General features: G+C 32.9%; 1 protein-coding gene across 1 annotated transcript; it reads right to left on the bottom strand.

The window, feature by feature from the left end:
- Positions 1-1,653: 1,653 nt before the first annotated feature.
- On the bottom strand, positions 1,654-17,938 carry LOC101897456 (apolipoprotein D). The gene is made up of 6 exons (XM_005180846.4): positions 17,806-17,938; positions 17,596-17,710; positions 17,402-17,532; positions 17,245-17,327; positions 6,132-6,230; positions 1,654-1,911 (listed from the first exon to the last, which is right to left on the bottom strand). Exons 1-6 carry the CDS (start codon positions 17,826-17,828, stop codon positions 1,784-1,786), a joined length of 579 nt encoding a protein of 192 aa, XP_005180903.2. The 5' UTR covers positions 17,829-17,938; the 3' UTR covers positions 1,654-1,783.
- Between the last annotated feature and the right edge of the window lie 803 nt (positions 17,939-18,741).

Raw genomic sequence — 18,741 nt, 5'->3', positions numbered from 1 at the left:
TAAATAACACAGTCATTATGAACCATGTAACAATTGTCTGCAAAGTCTTAATTTTACATTGACATTTTTAGTTTAATTTTTGGTTGTCTCTAAAACATTAACATTTTCTAAATGCAAAACCAAAGAAAATCCAACAAAAGACGTCCGAGCTACAAAATAACTCTCATGAAAATTCATTTGCAATTTTTATACCCTACACCACAAGGTGGTCAGGGTATTATGTCTTTGTGCATTTGTTTGTAACAGGCAAAAGGAAACGAGATAGACCCATAGTTCCTTTTGATTATCTGCATAGAATCACTTTCTGAGTTGATTTATGCATGTCAGTCCGTCTGTCCGTCCGTCCATCCGTCCGTCCGTCTGTCCATGTATTCTTGTGAACAAAATGCAGGTCGCATTTATTATCCGATTGAGATGAAATTTTGCAAACAACATTTGTTTGACCCAAGAACCCTATTGAAATTGGAGATAATCGGTACAAATTTAGATATAGCTCCCATATATATCTTCATCCGATTTGCCTTTTATTGTGCACCAAACGTGTAATATCAGCCCGAATAGTATGGAATTTTGCACATACAACCAAATTAAGCATCAAAATAAGTATACCAAATTTTATCGAAATCTGTTCAGATAAAGCTATAGCTCCCATATATATTGTTCATCCGATTTGTTATTTTTGTCCTCCGCAGCCGTAATTTACACTCTGTAACAACAATATTTGGGGAAATATATCAAATGCAGCTCAGAAATACCTTTGCTAAATTTTATCGAGATCGGTTCAGATTTGGATATTGCTCCCATATATAACTTCGTCCGATTTACCATTTATTGTGCACCAAACGTCTAATATTTGTCCAAATGGGATGGAATTTGGCACATACGACCGAATTTAGTCTAGAAGGTAGTATGCCAAATTTGGTGAAGATCGGTTCAGATATAGCTATAGCTCCCATATATATTTTTCATCCGATTTGTTGTATTTGTTACCCACAGCCGTAATATGCACTCCGTAACAACGATATTCAGGGAAATATATCAAATACAGCTCAGAAATATCTCTGCCAAATTTTATCGAGATCGGTTAAGATTTGGATATAGTTCCCATATATATTTTTATCCGATTTCAAATTAATTTCGCACCAAATGGGCAATACAAGTCCGAATTTAAAAGATACAAATGCTTCGGCATATTTAGTCCTTTGAATTTTAAATTATAATTATAATCATAGCGTGTATGATTGAATTCTCCCATAGAAACTTTTAATTATTAAGTGGAGCTCAACTAAATTAGCAAAGTGGTGTAGGGTATCATAAAATCGGCCCCGCCCGACTTTAGGACTTTCTTTACTGGTTTTAGTATGGCTAAATAAAACACCAAAGGCAGTTAATTTTAGAAAGCATTTAAATTCATTCGGCGAGCAACATTCCGTTAATTCTCGGCCACTATTGTAGCCAGCCTCCAGGCATTTTTGGGCTTATTTTTTTACTTTTTGTTAAAACTTTCAAGACAATGCCACAATCCGGTGAGTGTACGTGCGTGTGAGAGAAAGAGAGAGAGAGAGTTTAAAAACGGCGTTAGCCCCTGGCTGTTGTTTTCGCAATGTAATTGCAATTGTCGGTTTTGGTGGTAATGTAATTAAGTGAGAGTAATTGTAATTTCATTGGGTTTTTATTGTTTATCAGGATATTACACAAGTTACAATGTTATTAAATTTTAAACTTTGTCATTGTTAACCGTTTTGGTTTTTTGTGTGATTTCTTGTTAGCCGGATTACTTGGTTCAGCATCCCTGTTGATTGGTTCTCTGTAGGGGTTTCAGTGACAGACCATTTTGTTTGATTACACTGCGCGCCTTTTCAATGTACTGTGGATTGGGACTGCGTTCGCGAGTTAATATCCAAACAACCTCTGTAAAGAATGGAAAGGGGAGACAAATTAAAGATTTAAGCGACAGATAAAGACTTGTTATGATTTTAATGAATGGAAAATGGCCTTTCGAAGTGATGTGATTTAATAGAAGATTTTGATACAGAAAATTTTGACAACGTCATAATGTTTCTCAATCAACAATTAGAAAAAATGTTCTATACTCTACTTTTTTATAGCTACAAAAATGATTTTTCAGATTTTCATTTCTCTTTCATTATTATTATTATATATTTTTTTTTTTTTTTTTTTTTTTTTTTTGTAGAAATTAAAAACAAAGAAACAATAAAGTACGACAATGTAATGCAAAACAATTATATTGCCGCTAATTTGCGGCTCACCGTTACATCACAGATAAAAAATAGTGAATAGTGAACAATACCAAACGACAAACGAAATACGCATTCATCAAAAACGTGTTTTTATTTGCTAACCCTACTCTACTAGACAGTTCCAATGCAGATTCATTACTGCATATCGCCCATTGTTGAACAACACCGAATAACGTGTTATTTGTCATACTTAGGGGAGGAACGGCTATTGTTGTTCTGAAACAGTATTTTATACCCTAAACCATGCATCAGCATTATATTAAGTTAGATCTGCTAACGCGATTAGAAGAAAGATTTTTCTACGTATGTTTTTAGTGTAGCCAGTTTTAAATATAAATGTTATTTGTAGGGGTAGAACTTATATATATATATATATATATATATATATATATATATATATATATATATATCGTGGTTTTAATTGATTTCCACGAAGTAGCTTTAATAATATCTGAGGCGATTTGGTACAAAATATCGGACCTTATTCTAGTCGGATCTTGGTTGTTTGGAACAAAATTCAACCTTATCCGATGAAAGTAGCTTAGTTGATATATCATTAAAATTTCAGATAAATATATATGGGACCTATATCCAAAACTGAACCGATGCGGCAGACAAACGAAGTTGCTAAAGCTAGGATCTTGAATTTTTCTTGTACGTCAATGCCTGTATGTAGAGGTGAGAAAAGGCTTGGAAGAGTACAAAAATGTACTACCATATTAATGGACAATCATATAGAGGGTGAATTCCGAACTTTAGTTGGGGGGGAGGGGATTAGTTGTGACAGATGAGATTAAAAACTGTAACTAACATCAGACTACTGCCATTTCTAAGCCAATCGTCTGACAACTGCTAAAACTATTCCAGTGACAGCTCATTATATTGTTTACACGCGTACAAAAGCATTTTTCAGAAAAAAGTTATTCGTAATGGAATTCAAGCGTGATAAGATGATTTCTTTATTCGGGAAGCGTGTCATGGTTTCATTGACCGTTTGAAGGCCATAATTCGTGCCAAAGGTGACCAATTCGAACAAATCTAAATTTATTCTAAAATTTGATCCTATTTCCGATATATTTTGTTTCCATTCAATAAAATTTAAAAAAAATTAAAAAAGCTGTAATTTCGGCCAGGCCGAACTTTGAATACCCTTCACAATTTGATACAAATTTTCCAAAAAAAAAAACTTCGTTAAAAATTCTGTTAAAATCTCAAAAATACCGGAAGTAGCCGTATATTAGAGTCTATACGACGACGTGGACTGTATATATCGGGCGTACCGTTATATGGGGGCTATACGAAGACGTGGATCTGCACAGACAATTTTCTGCCATAGGCAGAATCTTCAAAATATCTAATATCGGGAGGTACCGTTATATGGGGCTATACGAAGAAGTGGATCTGCACAAACAATTTTCTGCCATAGACTGTAGTATCCGTTACGAACTTCAGACGCCAAATTTGAAATAGTTCCGGTAAATAATGTCACTAAAATCATCAAAATACCGAATATCGTGGGGTACCGTTATATGGGGGCTATACGAAGACGTGGACCTACATGGGCCATTTTCAATATATATATATATATATATATATATATATGTATAATGTATATTGAGTGTAAGAGCTGTACTAAATTGTTTCAAATTGGATTTGGGTAAAAAGATGGAAATGGAACTTTGAAATGTTGATTTTGGGGTCATTTTAAAACTATGTACTGAAATATACAAAATTATACTAAATAAGATATACATGTAAAGGATAGAGGTAATTTTTTGTAAAGTAAGGTTTTATAAGGTCCGTATAGCCCCATATAACGGTTCCTCCCTTTATTCGGTGTTACTAGTACATATTGGAAAAGAGGTATTTGGAAGAATTTGAGTTGTGAAATTTTGTTATCAAAATAACATATAAGCATACTAAATATGTACAGAAGCTCTCAAATAGTCAGCTAGACAATTTTTTAGGTTTTCGATTTTCAAAAATTTTGTCAGCCTTTCTTCACGATATTCTTATACATGGGACGAAGATATATATCGAAGTTATATCCAAATCTGAACCAATCGAACGGTACGAAATTATCAAATTTCATATACTTGTCCGAAAGCACAATAGACTTGAATTCCGACGAAGATAGACATGGGAGGTATATCCTTATCTAAAACGATTATCAGACAACAAAAACAAGTTTATGATTTTTGTGTTTGTTTCTCTTTCGAGACGAGCTTAATGATCTGAAATTTGCAGTGAAAACTTTGCTGTGAAAAAGATCTGCTAATAGAACTTGAGTCGAGCTTGGAGAGTTTCTAGTGTTTAATTCGCATATGCTAAATCGCAATAAGTTCGAAATAAATACTACTTTCCAGAGAACGGCCCTTGTAAGCCATCATCCACACCAAATATGCCTGATGAGCCGCTTAACCAACGGCGAAACGCGTCGCATAGTGTTGAGTATGTGATAGTATCTATCTGGCTTTCCTTTTCACTGCAAATTTCAGATCATTAAGCTCGCCTCGGAACAAACACAAAATGCATAAATAAAATTGTGGGACTTTGGTTTTACTTATCCCCAGACTCTCCCTTTTCTATAGCCATTTTATATCGGTACTTTCCGATATAAATATTTGCTATTTCTATACCATGCAAATTAATTGACTGTAATTCTCTGAATTTATTGATTTTAATTTTATCCGGAAGAATTGGAAAATGTAAAAAGTTCTTAACGAGAGTCCACTTTTTTTGAATACACTCAATTGTATAATTTACATTGCGTTTAGAATACTTAAGGGACAGAAGTCAATCAGAAGAGTAATAAGCATTAGATATATATAACTACATATTTTAATGAAGGACAAATTGAAATTTTTAAATAATTTTCCATGGATTGAAAAGTCATTTTTTGTTTATATATTGCATACGAAAATACGTAGGGTAATACATGTTCGGTCTACCGACCTTAGTCTATACAATTAATACTAACAATCATTAAGTGCGATCAAAGTGCATGCCAAATCAAACATCCGATCATTTTGTAATGCATAACAACAATTAAATTACTACTTTAAACTGTTTTATTGCACATATGAAAAAAAAAAACAGAAAACCGGTATTACTCATCGCTCAAATTCCAACGGTTTAAGTATTATTTTCATTTTCATTCATACAGAGGCCAATACAACTCTTTTCAACAATGTATTTTCATTCACACAATTGCCCATTCATAGATCTCACCCAGCATTATTATAGGGTAAGTGTACCAGTAGTCGGCACTTTTAGGATTTTCGCGTTTTTAATCGCTCACCATTCTGAGTGGAACTTTTCAATTATTACAAAGTTAATTTATTCAGATTCGAAATTTTGTATAGTTTTTGCAATAATAAATAAAGTTTTAATAACTTTTTATTAAATTTCATAAATTTGTAGTTTTATTAAAACAATGCTTTTTTGCCAGTAGTCGGCACCACTTGCCAATTGTCGGTATGGCATGTTCCAACAGTCGGCATACCAATTTTTTTGTAAGAATAATTAATAATAATAATAAATTAATTCATTATAATATAATATTTTTGATTAGATAAACTGATTCGACGTCTTTATTGTACTTTTCTTAAGAATATGGATTGTTGAGAACCTTCACAGACAAAAATTTAATTTTTATTAGAATAAATCATCTTTTCTTACCGAAATTGTACACATATATAGCTGACAATACATTTGAAGTAAACAAAATACATTTAGTTATAATAGTTTCATTTATTTGGGCTTAAAAATAAAAAGTGCCGACTACTGGGACATGCCGAACTTAGGCACACTTACCCTATTTGTGTGTATTTTTTTTTTTTTTTTGCTTTATTTTATTTTCATACTTACGTGCATTGAATAAACCCAAAACATCGGTGCATGAGTAAACCACAGCATAGTTGTCATAGTCCGTATCCAACACCCAGTAATCAGCTGAACCAATAAATGCTGAAAAAAGTAATAAACAAAGTATTTGATAATTGCCTCAAGTATAAATTAGATTTAATAATTGTTTTGTTTTTTAGAATTTTATGTTGCCAACATTGAACACGTGTGAGACATTTTAACCTTTGTCAATTTGAAGACGGTAGGTCAGTTAAGGCTATCTTGAATAATGTTTGTGAATAATTAAAGCGTGTTGATCGTAGAAGAGCAGTATGTATGTAAGAACATATGTAGGTAAGAACATCAAGCTTGTGATTAAAAAACTAGTTGAACTACATTGTGTTCGCATGAAAGGTTTATGAGTAAAACATTTTGTTTTTGTTTGTTATTTTATTTGAAGCAACGTTGAAAAGTAAATTACAATGATAAAGAGGTGATTGAAAATAAAGATATTTATATTGAAAAAGGTATTGAATACCTTAATTTGTTTACTTGCAAACTGTTTCTACGCCTTTTATTTTTATACCCTACTAGCTGAACCCGGTGCGCTTCGCTACCCCTTTTGATTTTATACGCATTCAAAATTTTATTTACGAATATATGTTGGTAAAAAAACAACAAATTTAAAAATTAAAAAAAAATTATTGCACTACTTTAATGCGTAAATAACCAAAAGCATTAGAAAAGCAGTAACATGACATACATACACGAAGGGTTTGTCCTTCGGATTTATTTATTTCATACATATGGGAGCTATATCCAATCTTAACTAATTTCCAATTAATTTATCACATTTATTATTATAACCAAATTTCGAAGTTGAATTTTATTGGAATCGGTCATATATATCGTGTTTGGTGCATAACATATATGAAATCGGCCGAAATATATATGTTAGCTATATTCAAACCTCAACTGATTTCAATATGATTTTCAACTGATTTTTCTCGTGCCAGATTTTGTCTCTCTGGCTTTGGGTGCATCAAATATGTGAAATCGGCTGAGTATATATATGGGAGCTATAATCAAATCTGAGCGTATTTGAATATAATTTGTCAAATTTATTTTTGTACAAAATTTAGCCACTCATGCCGAATTTCATTGGAATCGGAAAATACGTATCGTGTTTTGTGCATCAAATATGTGAAATCGGCGGAGAAAATATATATGGGAGCTATATCCAAATCTGAACCGATTTTAATATAATTTGATTAATTTATTTTCTAATCACAATCCCGTTACATATTCCAAATTTCTTTGGAATCGAACATACATATCGTGTATGGTGCATAAAATACATGAAATCTGTCGAAAATATATATGAGAGCTATATCCAAATCTGAACCGATTTTAATATAAATTGACGAACTTATTTCAAATTCCAAATTCGGAGACTGTATCTTACACCAATCAATAGATATGTGCATATAAAATCTAAATTTTTGGGAGGTACCTCCGATACTGATGCTATATCTCCAGTTCCAAGTGGAAATTGTAAAAATGTATATAGCCTATGTTACTTTCAGGCGAAAATTACAAACAAACAAACATACAAACATTTTCCTCTTTTATAGATATAGATACCACATAGTGGTAAATGTATTATGTCTTTGTGCATTTGTTTGTAACACGGAGAAGGAAGAGAGATAGACCCATAGTTGTTTTTGAGGATCTTCATAGAATCACTTTCTGAGTCGATATATGCAAGTCAGTCCGTCCGTCTGTATCCTTGTGAAAAAATGAAGGTTGCATTTATTATCCGACTGAGATGAAATTTTACAAACAATACTTGCTTATCTCAAAAACGAACCCTAGTGAAATTGAGAATCGGTTCAAATTTAGATATAGCTCCCATATATATCTTCAACTGGTTTCGGGTTAATTGTGCACCAAATGGCCAAGATCAGTAAAAATGACCAAATTTTGACACATCCGTCTGAATTTAGTTTAGAAGCAAGTACATTTAATTTGGAGAATATCGGTTCAGATATAGCTACTGCTTCCACATATATGTTTCATCCGATTTAATGTTTAAGTCCCTCGCATTCGTAATAAACAATACACAAGAATGATATTTGGCACCATATATCAGATACAGCTGAGAAATACCTCTGCCGAATTTTATCAATTTATACCCGATTTTAGGTTTATTGTGCACCAAATGGCTAATAACAACTCGAATGGAGTAAATTGTGGCACTTCTAAACTAATTCAGCTTAGAAATCGGTTTAGATATAGCTATGGCGCCCATATATATGCTCCCATGTATATTTTTATCCGATTCCAGGTTTATTGTGTACCAAATTGTAAACAGCAGCCCAAATGGACTAAGTTTTGTCACTTCCGAAGGAAGCAAGTGCATCAAATTATGGTGACAATCGGTTCAGGTATAACTATAGCCCCCATATATATATTTCATCCGATATTGCTTCCCGATTTGGTATGGACCCCATAGAATGTCCACCCATTTTATTTTATTTTGAAAACATTAACTACATTTTTCAACAAAATTTAAAGTGGAATACGTTTAAATCCATATGTTTATTTAACAATGTTTTTGGAGGTGGAGGGTATTTGTTTTATTTAATTCCCAATTCTATTTCTACGTAATATATTTGCGTTGCGTTCTGGATTTTAAAAAAATGCAAAATTTTTAATATATATATATTTTTTATTTTCTAGTTTTTTTCTGATAACTTATTTTCGAAACAATTCTGCATAAATATTGTCTCAAGAAGTCAATGAACCAAATTAAATTGCCTTTTACTGCAAACATTTTTGACTTAATAGATTATTCAAGTTTTCAAACGTGGATACGACATTAAGACATCATCTTAGACTAAACAAAGCTTGCTGACATCAACTTTAAACCAGAACAGGCATGCAGAGTCGAGTTTTTTTAGATTTGACTATTTTGATACCCTACGCCGTACTGTAGTACAGGGTATTAAGTCTTTGTTATTTGTTTGCAACATAGAGGATTAAACAAAATAAGCTCGTAGTTGATTTTGATGATCTCCATAGAATTACATTCTGAGTCGATTTATGCATGTACGTCCCTATAAACACAGCAGAGATAGCAAATATTGAAAAAGGTATGATCTTCACATAAATCACGCTAGAGTCAAAACAAATTAAGATAGGAAGTTAACTTTTGCACATATCAGTCTTTTGTCTGCAAACAGGTCAAGTTTGAAGATACATCGGTCCACGATATAGCATAGCCCCCATATAACAGGTTTCATTTGAGCGGTATTTTTCGATGGTCAAGTCAAGTTAAGTTCGGCCCGGCCGATCTTTCCTGCTTTTTATACCCTACACCACAAAGTGGTCAGGGTATTATGTCTTTGTGCACTTGTTTGTAACAGGCAAAAGAAAACGAGATAGACCCATAGTTCCTTTTGATGATCTGCATAGAACCACTTTCTGAGTTGATTTATGCATGTCAGTCCGTCCGTCCGACCGTCGGTCCGTCTGTCCATGTATTCTTGTTTATTATCCAGATACAATTTTGCACAGATCATTTGTTTGGCCCAAGGATGAATACTATTGAAATTGGAGATAATCGGTCAAAATATAGATATAGCTCCCATATATATCTTCGTCCGATTTGCTTTTTATTCTGCACCAAACGTGTAATATCAGCCCGAATAGTATGGAATTTTGCACATACAACCAAATTAGGTCTGAAAATAAGTATACCAAATTTGATCGAAATCGGTTTATATATAGCTATAGCTCCCATATATATTGTTCATCCGATTTGTTTTTTTTTTTTGTCCTCCGCAGCCGTAGAGTGCATATCTCTGCATATTTGTGGAAATATAGCAAATACAGCTCAGAAATACATTTGCTTAATTTTATCGAGATCGGTTCAAATTTGGTTATAGCTCCGATATATAAGTTCGTCCGATTTAACTTTTATTGTGCACCAAACGTCTAATATTTGCCAAATGGGATGGAATTTGGCACTTACGACCGAATTGAATCTAGAAGCTAGTATGTCAAATTTGGTGAAGATCGGTTCAGACATAGGTATAGCTCCCATATATATTTTTCATCCGATTTGTTATATTTGTTACCCACAACCGTGATATGCACTCCGCAACAACGATATTCACGGAAATATATCAAATACAGCTCAGAAATGTCTTTGCCAAATTTTATCGCGATCAGTTCAGATTTGGATATAGCTCCCATATATATCTTTATCCGATTTCATATTAATTGTGCACCAAATGGGCAATACAAGTCCGAATTTAAAAGATACAAATGCTTCGGCATATTTAGTTCTTTGAACTTTAAATTATAATTCTAATCACAGCGTGTTTGATTGAACTCTCCCATAAAAACTTTTAATTGTTATGTGGAGCTCTACTAAATTAGCAAAGTGGTGTAGGGTATCATAAAGTCGGCCCCGCCCGACTTTAAGACTCTCTTTACTGGTTTACTTGTTATTTTCATTATTTTTATCGGATCCAACGTGTTTAGCAGCACCCTTAATATAACGAGGTTTCAAGGTACTGCACTTTTCAGTAAAGTAAGTCTTAAAGTCTGGCGGGCCGACTTTATTTTACCCTATACCACTATGCATATTTGTTGCATAATTAACTTAAAATCGGATAAAGATAAAGATATATATATATATATATATATATATATATATATATATATATATATATATATATATATATATATATATATATATATATATACATATATATATATATATATATATATTTATATATATATATATATATATATATTTATATGGGAGCTATATCCAAATCTAAACCGATCTCGATAATATTTGGCAGAGGTATTTCAGAGCTATATTTGATATATTTCCCCGAATGTCGGTGTTACGGAGTGAATATCACACCAGTGGAGAATACATTTAACAAATCGGATGAACATATATGGGAGCTATTGCTATATCTGAACCCATTTTTACTAAATTTAAAATATTTGTTTCTAGACTCAATTTAGTCGTATATGCCAAATTACATCCAATTTTGGCTAATATTACACTTTTGGTGCACAATAAAAGGCAAAATCGGACGAAAATATGTATGAGAGCTGTATCCAAATCTGAGCCGATCTCGACAAAAAATTAGCAAAGGTATTTCTGAGTTGTATTTGATGTATTTTCCAAAATATCGTTGTTACATAGAGCATATTACGGCTGAACCGATTTCGATCAAATTTGCCATACTTATTTTCTGGCCTAATTTGGTCGTATGTATACATGTTTAGTGCATATATATATCTTCGACGGATCAACGGACGGACATGCATTATTCGACTCAGAATGTGATTCTATGCAGATCATCAAAAGAATCTAAGGGTCTATCTCGTTTCCTTTTGCCTGTTACAAACTAATGCACAAAGACATACCCTGACCACAATCCGCTTTTTCATCAAACGGAAGCAGTTCCTTATATTTCGTCTATTTGTAATTTGTATTGACGCATTTGCCACCAACTTAAATAACCTTGGAATATTTTGAATGTTCATACCAACGACCCAAATACTACGAATTCAATAAAACAAGACTCAAAAATCTACCCGACACCCGCTAAAATGTTTAACTGTTAGTCTACTTTTGTTGCATGTGCCCGAATTTATGGCCTGAGATAAGCTCCATTGAATAAGACAAAATAAAATCATAACTTGTTTCAAGCTTAAGGTAAACATTTTCAGTATTAAAACTTTAAATTCTTGTTTGAGAATATTTATAATAGCGATAAAATTGTGAAGCTACTTTCTTACGACGCATTCACAAGTCGAAGAGTGTCCATAAATATTTGCTTTAATTTTATAGCCAGAAATACAAGATTAAATAACAGGCAAGGTAAAAAATTACCTTGTATCAGGGTTGGGCATATTGCACTAAATTTTTAGTGCACTAAGAATTAAATAATTAGTGGTAGTGCAAGTTTTAATTCCACTACCACTAAAGGGTTAGTGGTAGTGAAAAATAAATTGCACTACCACTAACCCTTTAGTGATATTTAAAAAAAAATTGCACTACCACTAAATTTTAGTGGTAGTGAAATTTTATTAGCACTACCACTAAATTTAGTGATTTTTCAAATAAAAGTTGCACTACCACTAAATTTTAGCGAAGCCAAAAAAAGCACTTTGTGTATAAGTTTTATACCAGCTATAATGAAATTTATTGAAGTGAGTAGGGAACAACAATCCAGAATATATAGTACATATTCATAAAATTTGATTACTTTTCTAAATAGCACTAATTTAGTGCTATTTTTTTATGAAATACCACTAATTTAGTGCAAGTTTTTTTAAATACCACTAAATTTAGTGGTAGTGCTATTGAAATTTCACTACCACTAAAATTTAGTGGTAGTGCAATTTTTTTTAAATATCACTAAAGGGTTAGTGGTAGTGCAATTTATTTTTCACTACCACTAACCCTTTAGTGGTAGTGGAATTAAAAATTGCACTACCACTAAATGAACAGTGATAGTGAAATTATTAGTGCACTAAAAATACAGTGCATTATGCCCATCTCTGCCTTGTATCAACTAGAAATGCATTTTGTATATTCAGTGACACATTTTTAAAAAGGCGTCATGGAATTTGGTGGAATCAAGTACGAAATTGTCTTAATCGCGAAATTACTTAAATACAAAGTGTTTTTTTTTTTTTTTTTTTTTTTTTGGTTAAAAAGTATTTGTTTTCTGATATTCCAGTAAAAAGGACAATCGAGGATGAGCGGTGAGATTTGAAAACAATTGATTACATCAAGTTATGCGTTATTTATTTAATGACAATGTATTAGCAGATCTATTTTGTTGAAAATGTGGAACGTTTTCTGCAAAAGCTATAATTTTAGACCCAATTCGAATATCCCTACAAACGACGGAAACATAAATATAACATTCGTGAATCGAAAGAGATAATAAAATCTGAGTATAGGTTAATTTAATATTTGATTCGACTATGTCAACCCAAATTTAGGTATAATCTTCTGAATAAAATTCCTATCAGAATCATAAACAATTTGACATTCGGCATTTTACAGGTTTCAATCCCAATGCTCACGTCCAATGCATTACGACCAAAATTAAAATAATAAGTGACGTCGATTATTTTACTTTCGGTTCGTATAATGTGAAAAGCCCTCCTCTCAAAAATCAAGACGTACAATTGTAAAAGATGAGTGACAGTTTGTAGTATCAATAAAGAAAACCAGTGATGAAAGTCTTAAAGTCGAGTGGGCCGATTGTGTGATGTCCTACACTCCTTTGACCTTCACATAACAAAGAAAGTTTTTAGGGGAATTCGCGAGAACTAAATCATACCAATTATATTTAAAGTTATAATTTAAAGTCCAAAGAACCTAATATATGAGAGGAATATCCCCCTCTGAATCGATTTCTACTAAATTTGCCGGAGCATTTTTGCCTTTTTGAATCATATAAAAAATATATGAGAGCTATATACAAATCTGAACCGATCTCCATAAAATTTGCCAAAGGTATTTCTGAGCTGTATTTGATATATTTCCCGAATATCACTGTTACGGAGTGCATATTACGGCTGTGGAGAACAAATATGACAAATCGGATGAACAATACATATGGGAGCTACAGCTATCTATATTTGAACCAATTTCGACATACTTATTTCCAGGTTTAATTTGGTCGTATGTGCAAAATTCCATACTATTTGGACTGATATTACACGTTTGGTGCACAAAAAAAGAAAATCGGGAAATATCCAAATCTGAACCGATTTCGATACAATTTAGCAAACGCATTACTGAGCTATATTTGATATGTTATCCCAAAAATTGTTGTTAAAGAATGCATAATACGGCTGTAGGGGACAAAAACCACAAATCGGATGAACAATACATATGGGAACTATAGCTATATCTGAACCAATTTCGATCAAATTTGACATACTTATTTCCAGGTTTAGTTTGGTCGTATGTGTAAAATTCCATTCTTTTTGGTCTGATATTACACTTTTGGTGCACAATAAAAGGAAAGGAATCGGACGAAGATATACATGGGAGCTATATCTAAATTTTGACCGATTATTTCCAACTTCAATAGGGTCCTTGAGTCAAACAAATGACTTGCGCAAAATTTCACCATAAATGCGACCTTTACTTTCCCTGTAGCTAGTATCTTTAGTAAAATTGTAGTGTTTTGTAGTGGTGACATTGTCACCAGTACTAGTGCAGAAGAATACCCAAAGCAATGCAATTTCCTATAGACATTTTGGGTTTCCAGCGCTATATGTAGACATTTGAACCAAATAATCACTTGAAAAAGATTAGATCTTTTTAGATTACAAATCAAATCAAATATTTCAATATTTTTATATTTTTATTTTCCATAGATTTTAATGACAATGAAAAAAACAAACTGTCGATACTGTCACTAGAATCAGTGTCCCTAATGAAACTCTACTCGCAAATTGCTGATATCTGAACTAGTACAATTGTCTATAGAAATAAAGTGGTAACATAAGGTACACATGGTTCTTTGCTCGCAGCAGGGTTGTTTAGAAAAATACGTGGGCAGATAGGCTGATTGACGGACATGCATAAATCGACACAGATCATCAAAACTATCTCGTTTCTTTTTACCTGTTACAAAACAAATGCACAAAGATGTAATACCCCGACAACCTTGTGGTGTAGGGTATAATAAGTGTTTAAAACTTTGTCAAGATCGGTTCAGATTTGGATATAACTCCCATATACAGGGTGAGATAAAAAACCAGTAAAGAAAGTCCTAAAGTCGGGCGGGGCCGACTTTATGATACCCTACACCACTTTGCTAATTTAGTAGAGCCCCACATAACAATTAAAAGTTTTTATGGGAGAATTCAATCATACACGCTATGATTATAAGTATAATTTAAAGTTCAAAGGGCAAAATATGCCGAATCAGTTGTATCTTTTAAATTCGGGCTTGTATTGGCCATTTGGTGCAAAATTAATTTGAAATCAGATAAAGATATATATGGGAGCTATATCCAAATCTGAACCGATATCGATAAAATTTGGCAAAGATATTTCTGAGCTATATTTGATATATTTCCCTGAATATCGTTGTTGCGGAGTGAATATTACGGCTGTGGGTAACAAATACAACAAATCGGAGGAACAATATATATGGGAGCTATAGCTATATCTGCAATTGCCCAAATGTGCCAAATTCCATCCCATTTGGGCAAATAAAAAAGTAAAGCGGATGAAGTTATATATGGGAGCTATATCCAAATCTGAACCGATATCGATAGAATTTAGCGAAGATATTTCTGAGCTGTATTTGATATATTTCCCCAATTATTGTTGTTGCAGTCTGCATATTATGGCTACGGAGGACAAAAATAACAAATCGGATGAACAATATATGTATGGGAGCTATAGCTATATCTGAACCGATTTCGATCAAATTTGGCATACTAATTTTCAGGCCTAACTTGGTTGTATGTGCAAAATTTTATACTATTTGGGCTGATATTACACGTTTGGTGCACAATAAAAGGCAAATCGGACGAAGATATATATGGGAGCTATATCTAAATTTTTACCGATTATCTCCAATTTCAATAGGGTTCGTCCCTGGGCCAAAGAAATGATTTGTGCAAAATTTCATCTCAATCGGATACCTGCATTTTGTTCACAAGAATACATGGACAGACGGACGGACGGACTGACATGCATAAATCAACTCAGAAAGTGATTCTATGAAGATCCTCAAAAGTAACTATGAGTCTATCTCGTTACCTTTTGCCTGTTACAAACAAATTCACAAAGACATAATACCCTGACCACCTTGTGGTGTAGGGTATAAAAATGCAACAAAGTCAAACGCCATAATTTTTACATTTTTTTCAGAATATGTTTGGATTTGTTCGAATTTGTCACCTTTGGCAAGATTTATGGCCTTCAACCGCCAATGAAACCGTCACACGCTGCCCGAATGTTGTTCTGCGGTATTTTTGCCCATTCCCGGCGAAGCGCTTGCTTGAGGTGATCGACACTTTGGTATTTTTTAGTGCCAACCTTGCTTTCCAAAATAATCCAGACACAATAGCCCAACGGATTGGTATCCGGAGATTTTGGTGGCCATTGTGCGCTGGAAATGAAGGGAGGAACCTCATTTTGTAACCATTCTTGGAATGTCCAAGGTCTGCGGCCAAAATGTTTGCGTGCCACGGCCGATTAATACCAACGGAGAGCGACCATCGGCTGTTATGGCGGCCCACACCATCACCACGGCCAGCGCTTGAGTTCTGGTGGGCAACTGAAGGTGCACATTTTCAGCTTACCTCTTTGGCAAGTAAGCACGACTATTTTGTTTGTTTACGAACTGCGAGGCAACGAATGTTTTCTCATCGGAGAAACCCAAATTCGGCAGTTCACCACTTTCGGCCAAGCGAAGCAACTCTTTAGCTCTTTTGATTCTATTTTCTTTCTGTTGCGGTGTAAGTTCATGCACTTTTTGGAATTTTAATGGCTTTACGCCGAGCTTATTTTTCAATATTTGTTGAATGGAATATTGCGATATGTTCAGCTCACGAGCCATATTACTTTTCGAACCATTTCTGCTGATTTTGTTGTTTTCTTCCGTCCACTTCCTTGACGCTATGCTAACAATATCACGGTAACGAGCGATGGTACGAGACACAAAAGATTTATTCACATTTAAATGTAAAGAAATCACACTAACACGATTGAATTCCATCAAAAATAACTTTTTTTGTGAAAAATTCTCACCAAAATGCTTTTGAACACTTGTAAATAATATAATGAGCTGTCACTATAATTTTAATTTTAAAAGCTGTTGGACGTGTAGCTTAGAAATGACAGTTTGTTGCAGTTTTTTCAACTCAGCCTGTACATAATTATACATTATATAATTATTAAAAATATACATATCCGCATATACCCATGCCCACTATTAGGTATTTAGTTAATGTTTATTTTTAATATTATGTTTTTTTTTTAATTTTATTTGGTCTACAAATGGCAATTACGATATATTTTATAATTATATTTCATGAATTTTTTTGCATTACTTACCAGGCATATTGTTAAATCTCACTTTTAGTTTGCCCGAATCAACAAGCTTTGCACTTCCCAAAATGTCATTTGGTCTGCCAGTTCTACAAAACATTAAACAGTTATAGATATTGATCGTTAAATCACTAGTAGGAAATAAATTATTTCCCCGACTTACAATTCATTGATGTTATAATTGTAGACACTAAGATCACCATTTTTCAATTGACCATATTCAGCGTAAATGCACTTGCCTCCCAATTCAAAAATAAAGGGATATTTTTCTTGTTCATACCAACGGCCCAAATACTAGAAAAGTCAAATATTTTAATTAAGAAAAAAAAAGCATCTTTTTCAGTTCTGCAAAATTACCCGAGTAGCATCAAAATTTTGAACTGTAGGTATATTCTTGTTGCACGATCCACGATTTAAAACTTGAGCTTGGCCCAGTTGTATTAGGCAAATTAAAACAGCAATTTGTTTTAAGCTAAAATTAGACAATATTTTAATAAACACTTAAGTTGTTTTTGTTTTTATTCAATTCCAAATAAATCGTATGTGAGAACTTGTTAAAAACAACACCTTTTCATTTTATCGCCGTACATTTAGCGTAACTCTACTTCAGATTGTGTTATCACTGTTTTGTCTTACACGAATTAAAAGCGACTGACAATTACTGTAAACATTTACTTTGATTTTATAGCGAAAAAAGCAAAGAAAAAACAAAACATTCCCCAGTTGTTCAAATATTGCAATTCTCAATAGATAAACTACGAAGTTAGTCTATGACTAGACAAAATTATTCTCGTAACTATTGAAACCTAATGAAATATTTTACATTTTATAACCTTAAATCGATTAAATTTCTTTAAACGAGATCGAATAACATTCATTAGAATAACTCAGGCTTATGAGAGAAAATCCGGAGATCGAGATCGAATAACATTTATTAGAATAGCTCAGGTTTATGAGAGAAATCCCGGAAAATAGAGTACTGACATATGCATATATCGTACTCTGTATTGTTTGAGGTAAATAATAACCAGTAAGGAAGTGACAATAGTCCAGGGCCGACTATTTGATGCCCTACATTGCAGTGCATACTTTCTAGAAATTTCACTAACAAATATGTGTTTATACTGGGGTATTTTTTTGTAAAGTATTGCGGCATTGCCACTTAAAAATTGAAATCGCATGAAACATATATTTGAGGGCTATATTTTAATCTGAATCGATTTCCACCAAATTTAACACACCTATTATATATGTATATGTATCATCTCTCATAAAAAATAGCATTACTAAATAGTATAGAGTATACAGAGTATATAATATGAATATAAGAAGGCTTAAATATAATATCGGCCGATCAGTATTGTGAAGGGCTGCTAATTTTCGATTAAAAAAAACTTCCTCATAAAAATATTATTTTTCTATGCAAATTTCATATATGATATACCGTCCTAAAAATTTACCCACCTAAATGTAAAACCGGTAAAGAAAGTCCTAAAGTCGGTC

The sequence above is a fragment of the Musca domestica genome, unplaced genomic scaffold, assembly GCF_030504385.1.
Source record: "Musca domestica strain aabys unplaced genomic scaffold, Musca_domestica.polishedcontigs.V.1.1 3, whole genome shotgun sequence".
NCBI classification, from domain to species: domain Eukaryota; kingdom Metazoa; phylum Arthropoda; class Insecta; order Diptera; family Muscidae; genus Musca; species Musca domestica.
Note: the sequence above shows the minus strand (reverse complement) of the source record. Positions and strands in the feature narration are given on the sequence as shown.